General features: G+C 44.3%; 1 protein-coding gene across 1 annotated transcript in view; it reads right to left on the reverse strand.

Annotated features, from left to right (window-relative positions):
* Positions 1-17,576, reverse strand: part of RYR3 (ryanodine receptor 3) — a 557,133-nt gene that overhangs the window by 52,725 nt on the left and 486,832 nt on the right. The window contains exons 66-69 of the mRNA XM_061430666.1: positions 16,619-16,939; positions 14,110-14,350; positions 5,277-5,364; positions 5,084-5,176 (exon numbers count right to left, since the gene is read on the reverse strand). Of these exons, the coding sequence (XP_061286650.1) occupies positions 5,084-5,176; positions 5,277-5,364; positions 14,110-14,350; positions 16,619-16,939 (743 nt within the window). The remainder of the gene's footprint in view (positions 1-5,083; positions 5,177-5,276; positions 5,365-14,109; positions 14,351-16,618; positions 16,940-17,576) is intronic.

Raw genomic sequence — 17,576 nt, forward strand, 5'->3', positions numbered from 1 at the left:
AAACACGGCTATTTGAAATCCTTGCTGGTTTCAAATCCTTGAGTTTAGTCTTTGGAAAACTCTCTGACTCTTTGGAGTCCTGCACAAGAGCCAGACATGTATAGTGGGGTAGGGCTGGGACCACTAACGGTAGGTAATTGGAGGGAGTCTCCTGGGCTCTCAGGGCCCTGGTCAGCGTCCCTATCTCTGTTAGTGTGCTGGCTGCAGAGTAGGCAGCTGGGAAGGGAGCAGAGATGGCAAGGAGACCTCGGATAGGGCGAGGCTTGGCTGGCTTCCCCGGCTTCCCCCTTCCAAAGGTGGGTAGGCCTACATTCACTCTTTGACAGGCAGTTGTCTTCCCTGGAGCAGGCCTGGGGGACCTCCAAGTGGGAAAATCCATTCTGGACCACCCCCATGGTGATCACAGTGCAGAAGGTGGCCAGAGTCTGGCCCCTCTAATACTAGGACAGAAAAGACACGTCATGCATTTGACCTGTACCTTTACTTGCATGGCCTGTGTGGAAAGATAAGAGAAAAGAAACAAGGACAAGTCAGTCAGTGAAAGCAGGGGTCCAAAGCATAAGCATGTTAGTCACAGTTCTTCCACCCCCATTCCTTAGCCAACACGACAGAAAACCAACCACTCTGGAAGCCAGTTGACCATGGCATGAAGAGGGGGTGGGAAGTTAGGATGGAGGTTAATTGGATTGAAAGGACTTACACCCAGACCATGCAGTACATCATCTCAGAGACCAGCATTCCAGAGTGTGTGACACTCTGCACACATTCCAGAGTGTGCAGACCCAGATGGTCTTCAGATCTGGCCACCCAAGTGACTTTAGATTTCACGCCTTCTCTCCTCCCCTCTCCATCCTGTCACCTGGGTGGGCTGCAAACAATCTGTCACATAACCAAAGACCCTGATTTTCTTTCTTTCTTCCACCCACTACATTATCACCACCAGAAGATCTGTGGTTACAAAAAGAGTGAGGAGAACTGAGCTAAGGGGCTATGTATTTGCTTCCCCTAAATAAAGATTTGCTAAAAACCATACTCTAGGAATATCCAAGGTGGTTCAGGATCATCTCATGACCCAAAAGATGGGGCATCTCCCTTCTTGTGCTGTGACCTTCAAATATACCTTAGGTCAAAGGCTCCTCCTACATGCTATAAGTTCTAGTTTTATTCTTTTCCTCACATATTGCTAAGATTAGTTAACTCAGTGCATTTCCCTAATGCTTGAAATGCTCTCTCTCGTGCATGCTCTCTCTATATATTTTAATCTATTTTTAAATGTTAGCTGAAACTTTTCATTTTACAAACAAATCTAGAAATTCCTAGACATTAAAAATCAATTCATTTTGGCACACTTAACCACTAATAGTTTATGATCAAATAGCCAATTTCTGTGTGAAATTAAAGAAAAAACAGAGACTCTTAAGGGAAAGGGAGTTGGAAGAGTGGAGGGAGGCTGTAGAACTAGGGCAGAGTTGTGCGATCTGAAGCACTCATTCCCAGGGAGAGGGTAAGGGAGGTAGAGACCAGTCAAGTCTGCATTGGATAGTAGAGAGAAAGATGAATTTCCAGAAGCCAGTCTGAGAATGAGAAAGTGTGTGTGTGTGTGAGAGAGAGAGAACAAAGGAGGGAGGGTAGTAAGAGAAGAGAGAAGGATAGAAGAGTGAATGGTGCGGGCAGGGAGGACAGAGAGAGGAAGTGAGGAGGGAGGCGGGGTGGGGGTTGGGGGTGGAGGGTGAGGGGTGGGTAGCAGGGGGAAAGGCTGGAGAAAAAGAAAGGGAGAACAGGAAGTGGGAGAGGGAAGGCGGGCAGAGGGACAAACAGCACTTGAACTGTACAAGTGCAAGAACAAAGGGAATACAAATGAGAAAAGGTGGAGGGGGGAATGAGAGAGACAGGTGAGTGACCAACTGAGGAGTCACTGAAGAGGAAGAAGCACGCTCACACATGTCATTCTGCATACCTTTGAGGAGCATAAAGGTGTCTTTTCAGCATGTCCCTGTCCTTTCTCAATACACTGAAATCACACTCACAGGGTGGAGTGGCTTTAAACAATGAGGCACCCTAACATCTCCTGCATCACAACTCTTTTGTTTACAATCTTGGTCAAGGAACTGACATTTCTTGGGCTAAACGTGTTCTAACTTACCACTCCCCTCCGAGGAAGCTGTTACCATTTTTCCAGAAAACAAAACAAGTTTAAAAACAAAACAAAAAACACATGCTCAGCTCAGTTATGTACAGCTTGACATATCTGCAAACCGGTGTTTAACAAAATATACAATGAGCTCTCCTCAAAATGTGCTTTTGCTGCTGGAAAAAGGACATATCTTTGAACTGACCTTCCATTAAGCATGAACAGTGTGCCCCACTGTATATTTTTTCCACTTCCTTTTTGTCTGCCATAGCATGCATGTGTGGTGTGTGTGGGCATGCAGCTTTCTGGCACACACCTCTCTCATATGCACTGAGGCCAAGATCATTTATACAACACCAGAATTCAATTAAGAGAGGAGATGAAAGCAAGCACAGGTGACTATTCAGATCAGGTAGAAGAGAGAACATCTAATGCAGGGTGGCAGTGGGGATTCAGCTGATGCTAAAGAGAACACTCCCTCCCCATCCTCTCAATCAGTACTTTTACATCCAAAAAGTACCAGAAATAGCTATGGGTTACTGTTTTTTGGAGGCATGGTATCTCCCTATCTGAAATAATGTGCTGCATTTATGTCATATTATTCAAGAGATGCATTTAAAATTTACTTTTTAACAGGGCATACTAGTAGAGTTGGGAGAAGTCAGGCAGTAAGCTCAAGCCCATTCTACAAACTAGTAAACTGGGATCCAGAGAAGTTAAGTGAATGTTGCAAGGCCATCCTTATACTCATCATAAAGCCAAGTGTGGGACTTTTGTTTCCTTTGGTATCTAGTTCCGTTTACTACTACACTTTGTGTCTCAACTGAGGCAACTGGAACAATATGAATATTTATTACCCTGAGGAGTACAGAAAATGTTATTTAACATCTAGGGAGTGTCCTTCCATCCATTACACTATAACTTTTACCCTTTCCAACATCACTCAGAAAAAAAACTGGCATACAATGTCAATGGAAACCAAACGAAAGCCTTTGCTCCTGTGGACTAACCTTACCAGCAGGGAGGATGCACCCAAAGACCCTGCTTTTCTTTCTTCTTTCCACCTGAGTTCTGATTCTGACTATCTTCTGACAAGGCTAATGTACTCTTTTCCTCATTCAATGATGTGAATGAACAATTTCAGGTTAGTTTGTTAGTAGGTTAGTTTTAGAACATCATTCTTTGTCACCTCATCTCTTTCCAAGCGTAAACCCAAGGACCTTAAGTATCTATGCATCACCAGAGGGTTAAGGTATCTTTGCCATTTCTGCTCATCTGGGATCGAAATCCCTGTATCAGAGTCATTTCCTTTGCTTTGTTGTCATCCGCTGACAATAACAGTGGATGCTACCTGGATCCACCAAAGGCCAAAAGATCTACCCCCAAGTTGAAGGAAGCAAGGAATCTGAGCATCAGTGACTTTCTGTAGGTGAGCAGGGTCAAAGGAGAGCTTGCAATGACTGTAAGAAAAGTCTTCAGAGGAACTGAAGGACAGATGTCCAGAGATCAGGAGTTTGAAAATATCCTTTCTCCTGTACCTCACACAAGTAGCTGTTTGCCAGAAGTTGAATGCAAAATAAACTCTGGAAAATCAAATAAAAATTATCTAAAGCACAAAAGGATACATCTTAAGTAAGATCCCTTTGCAGCAAAGATTCCTCTTGACTGTGAATATATATATACCTAATCTCTCTGCATTGTAAGTGCACAATTTTATTTATTAAACTTACTAACCAGCATACATCAGATTTGAAACTCTGAGAATAAATTTTTGGATGCTGGAAGAAGTGTTAATGTCAATATAGCTTAAAGATGGAAGGGACAGAAAGTTCAGACTGCAGCTGACCAGAGCTAGACATGCTTCGTGAAGTTTTGGGTGCTGAAGTTTTCACTTTTGGTGTCATACCAGTCCCTGGTCCGCAACTGTGCATACAAAGATCTTCTATCGCAAATGGTTATTTGGAAAGATGCACCAAGGGCTTCACTATCAACCCATGACTGTCATCTTTCCAGAACTGACTCTCACTTCTGAGAGGTCCCCATGCAACCTCCACCTTCCTGGTTCTCAAAGGCAGCACTGTCCCAGCCATGAGAGATGGACATCTCAGGTGTCACATGTCACATCCAGTTGACAATACAGTCAACCCTCGTCAAGGGACACTTCTCAGGGGAAGAGAGTTCAGGTAAGCCAGAACAGCTGGGAATGAAATAGCACATTTAAGTAAGCCTTGCTTTTGTGTATACCCCTGAAGGAGTGTATCTGAGAATTCTCTCCCATAAAATGGTGAAGCCTCATTGTACAGAACTGACTCAGGAGGAGCAGGGGGGCCAGCTCCCCCTGCTCTATTTTTGCTGTACCCTGCCCTGTAGGTGACTTTGTTTTCAGACAGATGTTTGGAATGCCCTCTTTCAAACATTTCCTATAATGGGATGGATAAATATTTGGGTTTCTGAGCGCAACTTGTATGGAAAATAAATAGAAGGCATTAAGAGGTCAGCACAGCTGAAATAAAGCAGTTATTAGATGTTCCAGATAGGAGGAAAATTAGTGCATTGTAAGAATATGTGCCAACAACATCTTCAAAGTAATGTCCTTACAGCTAGTTAAAAGGTGGCTCTAGGCACGTGTATTTTTGTAGCTTTTCACACAGGAAGTACTTCTACTTTAAAACAGGTAAGTGCAGCTTTGGTTTTGCAGACCTCTCAAACGCCTTAGGCAAGTCTCGAAACAAACTTTTTGACACACAAAGCAGCTACTTATTCATCAAATGTGATGCCCATGCTTATTTGAGAGCAGTTTCTTCTCGCTCATTCTCAAAGAAACAACAGTGGAGACTGTTGGGTTTGTGTGGTTTGACCTGAACGCAGTAGGAGCTTATCCTTTCACACACCCAGGACATGTAGCTTGGTTCAAGGCTGGAGAGCCTTCGGAATTGATTTCTATGAACTTACTTTTGACATCTTGCTTTTGCTGTCTCCAGTTAAAAATGCCAAATTATTAATTTCGTTCTGAATCACAAAATTTTGCTCTTCCCTCTTGAAGTTCTGAGTGGGGGGAACAGAAAAACAAACATTACAAGAAAGTCTTCCGAGGTGTGTACCTTTCACCACTGACTCCAAGTCCAGGGCCCCCGTGTGTGCTTACGTGAGATTTACACCACAGGATGAAGATCTCTGCCACCATGCGGAAGAGCTGGTCAGAGTCTGCATCCGGGCTTTTGAGCCAGTTAGATCTGAGGCGAAAGACAAATGAGTATGCATGTGGAATTCATCAGTGATTGAAACAGTCACACTCTAAAAATTATACCAACACCAGATGCACACATTTATCCAGATAAAACTGCATCCCCACCAAAAGCATTCTTCAGACAGGCTAAATATCAGTATACTCGTCACATGCTTAGATACAGACATGCAATTGTTGTAGGTTGTTTGAAGGACCTACAATACTCATTTCCATTTTACTAAAAGATGCCAGGATTATCTTAGCAATCAGACATTAGAAATCAACATTTCAAAATAGTCAAAAGTAGGGTTTTTTTGGTCCTTTGAACTGAAGAGATGATTAGAGTTACACTCTAAGTTTTGTGACTAGCCTCCTTTAATCCATAAGGTTAGCAAGATCAGGAAAGTCTTGGTCACTGTGACATATAATCTTATTGTGGACATCTGTTACTGTCAAGTGTCTGAAATTGTGAGTACTCTATAAACAGTTCAGGCCTCACCTGTTTTCCTTTCAAAGCCACTTTTATGAATGAAATCTGTAAGAATGTTTTTCACTGATATTTGAAGTGTACATGCAGAGACCAATACTCCTTTGCTCTCTGAAATGGTTTGGAAATTCCCTATCTAAAATACTAGCCTAAGTTAAGAAATTTTGCAGTGGTGGCAAGAAGGCTAAGCTACAACAGAATTTAGTCACTTTCTTTGACTGTGTGGATCACAATAAACTGTTGAAAATTCTGAAAGAGATGGGAATACCAGACCACCTGACCTGCCTCTTGAGAAACCTATATGCAGGTCAGGAAGCAACAGTTAGAACTGGACATGGAACAACAGACTGGTTCCAAATAGAAAAGGAGTATGCCAAGGCTGTATATTGTCACCCTGCTTATTTAACTTATATGCAGAGTACATCATAAGAAACACTGGGCTGGAAGAAGCACAAGCTGGAATCAAGGTTGTCGGGGTAAACATCAATAACCTCAGATATTCACATGACACCACCCTTATGGAAGAAAGTGAAGAGGAACTAAAAAGCCTCTTGATGAAAGTGAAAGAGGAGAGTCAAAAAGTTGGCTTAAAGCTCGACATTCAGAAAACAAAGATCATGGCATCTGGTCCCATCACTTCATGGCAAATAGATGGGGAAACAGTGGAAACTTTATTTTTTGGGCTCCAAAATCACTGCAGATGGTGATTGCAGCCATGAAATTAAAAGACGCTTACTCCTTGGAAGGAAAGTTATGACCAACCTAGATAGCATATTCAAAAGCAGAGACATTACTTGGCCAACAAAGGTCCGTCTAGTCAAGGCTATGGTTTTTCCAGTGGTTATGTATGGATGTGAGAGTTGGACTGTGAAGAAAGCTGAGCACCAAAGAATTGATGCTTTTGAACTGTGGTGTTGGAGAAGACTCTTGAGAGTCCCTTGGACTGCAAGGAGATCCAACCAGTCCATTCTGCAGGAGATCAGTCCTGGGTGTTCTTTGGAAGAAATGATGCTGAGGCTGAAACTCCAATACTTTGGCCACCTCATGTGAAGAGTTGACTCATTGGAAAAGACTCTGATGCTGGGAGGGATTGGGGGCAAGAGGAGAAGGGGACGACAGAGGATGAGATGGCTGGATGGCATCACCAACTCGATGGACATGAGTTAGATTGAACTCTGGGAGTTGGTGATGGATAGGGAGGCCTGGCATACTGCAGTTCATGGGGTCGCAAAGAGTCGGACATGACTGAGCGACTGAACTGAACTGAAAAGTTGTCTCGCCTCTAATCATCTTGCCCATTTGAATTATATTATATTTTGAAAGGGGTGGATGATTTGCCACTTTCAAATATCTGTGTAAAGTAATGCACTAGGAGTTAAATTGTGTATCATCTTTCTTAAAGAAAACTGTGGCTCTCATGAATGGTTTAAAAAACTCCATGTCCCTTGGTGCCTGCACGGGAATAGCTATCAAAAGCCAGTTCCCTATACCTGGGATATCAGCCTGAGGTGTCCTGAGCTGCCTGTACCTTCTGCCCATTCTGCCCATTACTAGGCTAAGGAAGAAAGTAAAGACTCGTAAGCCCAAGACCACCTGTGGACACCTCTCTCATCTCCTTAGTTCCTCACTGCTTGAGTTCTAGCTTCATGGATGTTTCTGTTTAATCTTTCTTGTTTTCTCCTTCAACTAGCCTCTGTTTTATAGGTAGACACTACAGGTGATCTGCCACGTTTATTCTCCTCGTCTTCCTTAGGAAGAAAACCCCATTGTACCCTGGGTGGCACTGTGTGCTGCTAAGATCACATTACCCAGCCTCCTCTGAGGGACACCTGTGGAACTACACTCTGATGAGCTGGAAGAGGAAGTTGTTGGATAAGCCTCCTGGAAGAGCTGTCTAAAAAGCATCAGATAGCTGAAGGTGCCCTCCTGCCTTTCTACTTCTTCTCTGGGATGAAAATATGACAGCTTAAACTCTAATTGGCATGTTGCACCATAAAGTAACTTTGAAGATGGAAGTCAGTGTTAAGGACAGGAAGAGAGAGGGGTGAGGAGCAACAACACTGGCCATGGATTGGATATCTCTGCACTTCTTTTATGTGTGAGATTTAACTTCTACTTTAAGCTACTCTATAAGGTATCCATCACTAGGGGCCAAATGCATCCAAACTTGAGGCTTGAGATTGGTAATGCTTTTTGATTTCTTTCATATTGATTTTTCAGGAGTGCCTTTTCAGAGTCAAGTGTCAAGTTTTATCAGAAGTACCAGCCGTTCCTTCTGCCGAGTTCTAGCTTAAATGAGCTTTATAGGCTTGCCCTATGCCTCTAGTGGGAAGAGACAAGGGCACACATCCTACCCTGCCAAAGAAAAGTCCAGCCACAGGGAATGTGACCTGCAGGAACGCTGAAAACAAAATATCAGGTGAACATCTGCTCACAGGAGAAAGCAGCAGTTTTGGATATCTTGGCTTTCAGCTCAGTGAATTTTGTTTTGAACATCCTTCTTGCAAGAGACAGATTTTTTACTCTTTGTTTTTAGTGAGGGTCCTTCTTCGGGTTCAGAATGGTGGGTCACATGAACCCACCATTAAATGCTTTCTCCCAGGCACATAAATTCTCTGCTCCTCTCAAACCAGACTAAGACAATATTTGCAGGAGGGCAGAAGATTCCAACCTTGCCTCTCCATTTTGTCCGAATCTTTTCCTACCCCCAAACGAAGTAACCAGGCTGTGTCCCCGCTGCTCCCAGCGTTTCACAGAATTCAAGATCTCTCTCAACATTCAGACAATTGATCCTTTTGGAGGTAGTTAACTGAATGTGGGTTTCTTTCATCATCTGCTCTCTGTGCTGCCAAAAGGCAGCTGGGAAATGCAAGGCTGTAGGTGCGGAAGAAGGTTGGACTTAGAGGTAAAACAGAAACAAAAAGCAGGAGAACAAAATCTTGGAGAAAGGCAAGAGTGAGAAGAGTTAGACTGCTATTTTCAAAATGACAAGTCATCGGGTTTTTGAAGAAAGTAAAGCCAGTTATCAGGCTTTTGAAAGAAAGTAAAGCCTTGCTTCTGTATTCACGGTCAGGTTGTCTGACTAAGCGGTAAGAGCTTATCTCTGCCTTGTTCCTGAGCCTTTTATAGAGGATTCAGCCTGAGGCAGTCACCGCACAGGATTTACTTGGATTCCCGTCAACAGTTTGAGAGATGAGTTTTCACTCCAAATCGCACAAAAGCTGTTTGTTTCTGTTCAGGGTCTCTGATTTCCAGAAACGAAGCTGAGAAGCTGATTTGTGTAGAGAGGTTTGTTGAACCTATGTTGATTTATAACCTCCCAGCCTGAGGAGATGGAGCCCTGAGTTACCAGGCTATGACCACAGCATGCCTGGAACTCTCATTCCTTCTGGGTCATTTTCAGGCTGATCACTGACCCGCCAAAGCTTCTATTCAGATGTCAAGGAGACCTGACACACTGCTGTGACAGGGCTGAAGGAAGTACAAAGATTTAATACAACAAGAGAAAACAGGGGAAGACAGGGCAAGATGGCTCTCTTCAATATTTAAAGAGCTGCTTAGGGAGAGACTGGAGGAGTTTTGTGGCTCTAAAGAGCAAAAGCAGAGCTGATAGGAGTTACAGATCTGAACTCAAAATGGTTCAAAGTTGGGGGAATTGGATGAAGGCAGATCAAGGTATAAACATCCAGTTATAAATAAGTCCTAGGGATGTAAGGTTAAACATGACTCATCTGATTAACACTGTATGTTACATGAAAGTTGTTGAGAGTAAATCCTAAGTTTTCTCATTACAAGGAATAAAGACTTTTTTGTGTTTTGTTTTGTACCTGTGTGAGATGATGGATGTTCCCTCCGCTTACTGTAGTAAGCCTTTCTTGATGTATGTAAGTTAAACCATTCTGTTGTATACCTGACAGAGGGCTTTGTGTCAATCATGTCTCAATAAAACCAGAAGAAAAAAATGAATGAGAAGGAGTTGAAAAAAATGACTTGAAATGTCTGACACTAGAAGGGGAAGGCACGCATGGGTCCAGCTTTGTCTGTTGTCCATAACCGTGGTGGATAACGAGAGGAGGGAAAGGCACCGCTAGGAAAAAGGAAGGGGGTGTTTATCTGTCCAGTTAGAAGAGCCGACCTCTCATATTCCTGCCAACTCCACAGTCCTGTACGTCCAAGCCAGCCAATTCTTTAGGGTGAAGAAAGGACTCAAGGAAGGCAAAGGCACACACATAGGAAGGAAGCATTTATAAGTGAGGCTCAGATAGCCTTAATGCTCCCTGGTGCTCAGGGAAGAACGGGTTGAAAAGTGGGGATTAATGAATTAATGATGATCTCAAAGACTCTCTGACATTGTCATTTTTAGCAACTTTCAAATACTACGTAAGTGGAACACACTCTATCTTGAGTCTTGATTGTCAATAGTGGCAGATGCAACGAGAGAGCTATTTCAGGAGCAATCTTACCCTACTCTCATTCTTGCTTTCACCACAGACTGACAAATTTCTTTGCTAACCTGCTAACATAATTATGTTATCAGAAATGCCTAAAATGATGACCCTGAGAGCAGGATTTCTTTTGAAAAAGTGAGTAAAATTGCCCATAGATAGTTAAGGAATTATATACACACATACACCTATATATAGTGTGCATATGTTTATTCTGCAAAGCTAAACATAAGTAATCTTAAGTAGATATTTTAAATAGGAAGTATAATTTACCTTATGAAATAAATGCTAAAATAGGCATATCCAGACCTATTCCCTGCCCATGACAGAATGGCATACCACTCAAAAATTAGTAGTGTTCCCCCAAATGTCTCTAAGTCTTTTCTGTATCTACAATGGGGTATTTTAAAATTAAACCACTCCAAACTTCCATTTGAGGGCTCGAAGCTCTGGGAAGGTGTGGTTTAATAAAGTATCTATTTGGTCTTTGCCTTCCACTGGGACCAGCTGTTCTTTGTTCCTTGGCCTGCTCGTGAACCTAAGGTTCCTATGCTTTCATTTCCTCCTTGTTGTTGTTGTTCAGTGGAGAAGTCTTTGCGACCCTATGGACTGCAGCACACCAGGCTCCTCTGTTCTCTACTATTTCCCAGAGTTTGCTCAAAATCATGTTCCTTGAGTCAGTGATGATCTAACTATTCTTATTCAGCTTAAATTCCATGATCAATGCTTATAATTAGCCTTCATCATACTCATTTTGCAAACCCCAACCCTGGTTAAATCCAACTCTCTACCTAGTCTCAGCCTGTACGTGGCAGCCAAGTTGGCTGGAGAAAATCACAACTTGCTGATGATCCCACTTTAAGTCCATGACCACAGATCTCAAGTGGGGCCACTGATGCTGCCTTGCAACCACTGCACTCCCCTGGTCCATCCATTCCCCCTACTTGTCAAAGCCATTGCCCCAGATCATCTGCTTCCTCCTCAACCCTCCAAGTACATTCTCCCCACCCTCCCTCTCAGTTGATGTTCTTGCTTCCTACTTCACTGAGAATGGAAGCAACCAGAAAAGGACTCCTACAGACTGCCAGCCATAACACATATGGGCGTGTGTGCGCATGTGCATCTGTCTGTCTGTCCGTCTGCCAGCAGCAGCACCCATGCACCCTGCCCTCCTGCCCATCACTGTAGATGAATGATCTCAGGCTGATCCTCTGCCTGTTTGAATGCATTGCTTTAGAAATTCTCTCTCCCTCTTACATCAGCAATTTCTCTTCTCTCCAGTGGCTCATTCCCATTCATAAAGGAACAAGTTGAAAAGTCTCCCATCTTAAAAACTCTCCTTTTGAACCTATTCTGCATCTAGCTAGCAGCCCATTTCTCTCTTCCCCTTTATAGTGAAACTCCCTGTGGGACTTCCATAATGTTCCAGTGGTTAAGAATCTGCCTTCCAATGCAGGCTACATGGGTTCGATTCCTGGTCGGGGAACTAAGATCCCACATGCTGTGGGGCAACTAAGCCCACACACCACAACTAGAGAAGCCCACGCACTGCAATAAGATGGCCTTGTGTCCCAACAAATAAAGCCCACGCAGTGCAACTAGAGAAAGCCAGCATGCTGCAAAGAAGACCCAGAGCAGCCAAAATAAAAAAAACAAAAACAAAAACCTCCCTGAACAAGTTGTCTGTAGTGCTATCTCCAAGTCCTTTTCTCCTATTCTCTTCCAACCTACTCCAAAGAGGCCTTCAACTCCATCACTTTATTGATACTGCTCTTATCAAGGTCACCAATCATTTATTCGTTATTCTTTCCTCCTGGAAATCCTTTGTGAAATTGGTACCTAGGACACAACACGCTGTTGGTTTCCTCCTGTCTCACTGGTGGCTTCCTCTCAGTCTCACTCGTGGTTCCTTTTCTTCCGCCTGACCTGTGTACAAGGGCTCAGTCCTTGGAACGCTTCTCTTTCCCTCTCAAGCCTTTATTTATCTCATTCAGTCTCATGGCTCTCAAAGACCACATACCAATATGTAGGCGACTCTCAAATTCTTAGGTCCACACCAGACCTCTCTTATGAACTCTGGACTCATATAACTGCCCACTTGACATTTTCATTTTTATATGGAAGCAGCAACTCAAATTAACATGTCTGAAAGGGATCTCTTCATCTTCCCCTAAAAAACTTCCGTACTCACAATCCCCTCCAACTTAATTGTTGGGAACTCCCTCCTTCCATTTGCTCAGAATCATCTTTGACTCATCTCTTTTCTCTTATTTCCAGTCTGCATGTCCCAAAGGCTCTACCTTTAAGATGCTGGGTCCAGAATCTGACATATTCTGTCAACTTTCATTGCTACCAACTGGGCCCCAGCCCAACTTTTTTTTTTTCCTTTTAAATTGTAGTAACATACATGTCAAATTACTCATTAGCAACATTCAGTACATTCACAATGCTGGACCACCACTATGACTATCTAATTGCAGAACATTTTCAGGACTCTGAAAGGAGACCCCAGTCCCATTAAGCAGTGGCCCCATCCCTCTCTGCCCCAGGCCTGGCACCAGGACTAGGATTAGGGCACCAGGATTAGGGTTAAGGTTAGGGTTGGTTTGCTCTGTCAACTCCAAATCACCCTCAGCCCTTGCCTGGGCCACTGTGAGCCTCCCAGCCAGCCTCCTCACCTCCTTTATTTGCCCTGATCCATCACCACTGTGCTTGAAGACTGAGTCAGATCACATCACAGCTTATCTTCAACACTGTGCCGACCTCTCATCTCACTCAGAGGAAAAGCCCTGTACTCTCGGCCCCGTGGAGAGAAACTGGCCTCTCTGACGTCTCCTGCTGCTCTCCCCACCCCTCAACTCCTCTCTCTCTGGCCTCCCTGTGACTCCCTGAACATCCCCACCCGTCCCTCCCTCAGGGCTTGCACCAGATATTCCTTCTTTCCAGGAACAGACCTCTTCCCCAGATCCATATGGTTTCCGACCTCACCTCCTGCAGGTCTGTGTTCAGATGTCACCTTCTCAGTAACATTCTTTTAAAACTGCCACCCGGCACTCCTGATTCCATTTACTTTGCTTGTATAGTTTACTTAGGTAAGTACACTGCTGCTGCTGCTAAGCCGCTCCAGTCGAGTCCGACTCTGTGCGACCCGAGACGGCAGCCCACCAGGCTCCCCTGTCCCTGGGATTCTCCAGGCAAGAACACTGGAGTGGGTTGCCATTTCCTTCTCCAATGCATGAAAGTGAAAAGTGAAAGTGAAGTTGCTCTGTCGTGCCCGACTCTTAGCAGCCCCATGGACTACAGCCTTCCAGGCTCCTCCGTCCATGGGATTTTCCAGGCAAGAGTACTGGAGTGGGGTGCCAGTGTTATAGGTAAATATGTAAGTACATAGGGAAGTATATTGTAAATGTCTAAGTACTTTGTTTATCATTTGCTCACCCCACTCTCTTGCCAGAGTGAAAGCTCCCTGAGCCAACATCTTTTTTTCTGTAGTGTTCTTGCCTGTCCTCTCGAACAGTGCCTGGCACACAGTCAGTAATATCTCTTGAATGAGTGTGTGACAGAAGAGCAGAGGGGCGGAAGGGGTTGTTGCCACCCTTCTTCAGTGGCCTGTGAGGATGGACTGGGTGGCCATGCCACTGATCATACAGAACCACTGGGCAAGGAAAGTGCTGCGCAGAGGTCCCACAGCAGGGATGGAGGCAGGGGGGTGGGGGTGGGGGGCGCTGGTGGTGGCAGCCGTGACCTCCCTCTCTCGCCTGTAACAAAACCCAGTACCACCCCTCCATCAGGGGCCGGCCCTGCCCAGGCGCCTCTGTACCTGTTGTTGTCCACGTAGCGGATGAGCATAGGGTAGAAGGCATAGAGGTCTCTGCAGAGGACAGCAAACTCGTCCAGGATGAGCAGCTCGGCCTCCTGCGTGTCGCCCTTGCTGTCAGCTCTCAGCTGCTCCTCCTCCTGCACAGTTTTGATGGCCTTCTTCTTCAGCTTCTCCAGGGTCGGGATGAAGTGGCTTCTCAGCAGGTCTGGCCTGGCTTTGCTGATGATCGGTTGGGCGTACACTGTGTTTGCAAACAAAGGGCCTCCCCCTCATTCCACAAGTTATGACAGTTGAGAAAAGGAAAGAAGGGACACTCAATGGTGAGGCTACGGAAAGCCCTTGACTCACACTGGCACCCTTCCTTCATCTTCCTTTTGGCATGTCTGTCTCATGAAGTCACAGTTGCTGGGCTGGGGGTAGGCACGGATGGAGCTACAGGAGAAGGTCCCTCTTCCTGTTTTGCTTCTTCAAGTTATGAGAAGAGCCACCCCTGAACTCTTCAGGCATGGCCCTTGCTATATCTCTGAGCTCTTCATAACAGACCATCTTGTTTCATTTTAGAAGAGTGACTTTGGCTCACTAGCTACGTTATAAACTCCTTGAAGGAAGTCTTTTATTTATATAAACAGCACTGTGCTGAGTCAAGAGTACACACTTAACACTATGCTTTCTGGTTATTTTATAGAGAAATCTCTTAAAAATACACAAACCCAACCATAGTTCTCAGCCCCCAAGACTTGAGAACTGCCAGCCTATTATCTTGGGGCTCCTCTAGGCCCTGAGAAAAGCAGACAAACTACTATCATCTATAATGAAGAGGCAGGCTAGGGTGGCCACTAAAAGTCAATGAGCAGAAACAAACCATCAGTAGGACTTGGGACTACGATTCTGGCCCTCTTAAAGAGAAAGATAAAACCTACATGTCTCATTGACTTTTTAAAATGCAATATCCTAATGGTCTAATGCATAATAAAGGTCAGAATCAGAGTAATTATTTAGATATGTGAAAAAAAATTCTCAAGAGTCATGAACCATTCGCAAAGTACAATATGTATTTTGTGTATTTCAAAGTTCTTTAATGTAGGGCTTTTCAGTTGGAAACAGCCTATATTCCAGCACTTTTTCATCTCACTGTGCCTTATTTTTTGCTTTCATAAAAAAGACTTTTTTAGAAAGAGAAGGTGAAGGCAGTTCTCTGTTGCAATGTGTTAATCAGAAGTCGAAACTTCGCACTATGATGGCTCCCATTTCATACCCGGTCCTCACCTGGGTGCACCTCTGCTCTGGACCTGGAATCAGAGAGGTTCTTCCAGATATGGGTGATTTGAGGTTGCTCTTGAAAACTGACTTTGTTTACACACCAGGAGCGAAGTGACCTGACTGAATGAGATCTGGACACCCTTGTGAAATAACAGGCCAAGTTCAGTTCTCATCAGTGTGCTGTGACTTCTTTCCTTCGTACCCCTGGGGAATCTAAGGGAGTTCATTCTTTGATTTCCTTCCTTCCCTTAATCCAGATTTACAAATGTAGAGCCCTCAACAAATTACTTAAGGGTTAACAATATTCTTGGGCTAAAAGATAAGAAAGGAACACCAATTTACCTATTCATATGTTCCCAGGGGTCTTATACTATCCAGGAGCCGTCAGTAACCAAAGTATTTATTAATATAATTTGAATCTCAGTTCATTTCAGAGACAGGAAGAGGGTAGGAAGTTTTCTTCCTTGGTCTTGCGGAGGGGTATCTACTTATTTGTCCAGGAAGCTAATAGCTCCTATTTACCCAATGGCTGTGTTTCATGGTCCAGGAAAGTGTAGGGGTGAAACAGCTATGGTGGAACTGTGTATCTAAACTGCAGGTCTATCAAAGGCAATGACTTTAGCTTCTGTCTCCTCTGACTTTACCGTGACAGAGGACCCTAAAATCTTCATGGTTTCCTGACTGTGGAAAGTGTGGTTATTAATTTTCCAATCCTCTCCTCTTTTGAGAACAGAAAATCAGCAAGTAACACTCACTAGGAGCCTACTGCATGCAAGGAGTTCTAGAGGAATACAAAACAAACCCAAAATCAAAGTGACGCTACTATGAGCCTAAATCAGAGAGTGTCTTACAAAGCATAAAGTGAAACACAAATGCTAGAAACTTACAGTACAGCCCAGGTGGGAGTGAGTTTCGTACATGTGGAAAACACACAAGGTCACTTACCCAGAAAATATGAACAATTATTACTGTAAGAGCAAATGGGATTCTTAAGTACCAAAAGCAAATGAGAAATGATCATCAGAATCTTGCACAGTTTATTAAGAAGGGCTTCCTGGAGATTTGAGGGGCTGGATTAGTTGGGGAGTCAGGCAGGAGCATTTGCTCCAGGAAGCCCTATAGGGGAATAAGTCAGTTCTTTTTACTGTTAAATATCTAAGGTGGGGAGCGGGGATAGCTTAATGATAGACTAAGAGAAGAAAAAGAGTCTAGGCATCTCGATGCCAGGGCTGAAAGACATGCGTGGTACCTGCAATGCGCTTCATCCAAGAGGCCTCGTCGATGCCCAGGTTGTTGTTGATGATTTTCAGAATGTTGCCCAGGATGACACTGAGGTGTTCAGACGTGACCTTGGTGCACCAGGGCCCTGCACTGGGGGGCAGGTGCTCGGGCCCCCGCTCCCACCAGTAGGACAGGTAGTTGCAGAGCATGGGCAAGATGACCTCAATGACGTGGGGCATCTCTGTGTACCGGGCCCCTGACTCGGCCAGGTCGTTGATTTCCTTCATCAGGCCTTCCAGCTGGGGGATGTCGGGGCACATCTCCTCCACTGTGTCTGGCATCCCCAGAACTGACCAAGAGGGTACAGGAATAATAAAGGGACAGTGATTCAAAACAAACAGAGTGCAACCTTCTCTCTCTGTCCACCCCTCCTTTGATCTTGAGACATAATTTTCCACTCCAGAACCTTAAACAAGCAAGCACTGGATACGTAGGAGCTATTGTAAAGGCTGCAGCTTCCAGAGGCTGGGTTATCTTCTAGATGTTCTATTCAGGTCAAAACACTTAAACTGAATCTTAAAGGAACACAACAGAGACACGGCTGAGGGATATTTCACAAGACTTCTCTGTGAAAAAGTCAGTCTCTTGGCTTCTCTCTCCTGGCCTCAGTGCATGCACTGCAGGAAAGGCAGGACTCAAAACAGAAAAGCAACCCATAGATACTGAGCTGCCAATTTGTGGTTCAGTCACCTAGATCATGTCTGTACTGTTTTGAAAAGGAAAAAGAAACCTCTTGCATCAAAGATTCTTTTAGTTGGACCAGAGACAACGCTTTCCATCCAGTTGAAACCTGTCAGGGGCGGGGGGCGGGAAACACTGCACATCCACTGATTTCTGCATTTACAAAAGAAGATTGATGATCTGAAGTAACCTTTGCCAAGAGCTCTTGTCCATCACTTAGACCTTTTTGTTTTTGAAGGCTTATA

Source organism: Bos javanicus, chromosome 10, assembly GCF_032452875.1.
Source record: "Bos javanicus breed banteng chromosome 10, ARS-OSU_banteng_1.0, whole genome shotgun sequence".
Taxonomy (NCBI): domain Eukaryota; kingdom Metazoa; phylum Chordata; class Mammalia; order Artiodactyla; family Bovidae; genus Bos; species Bos javanicus.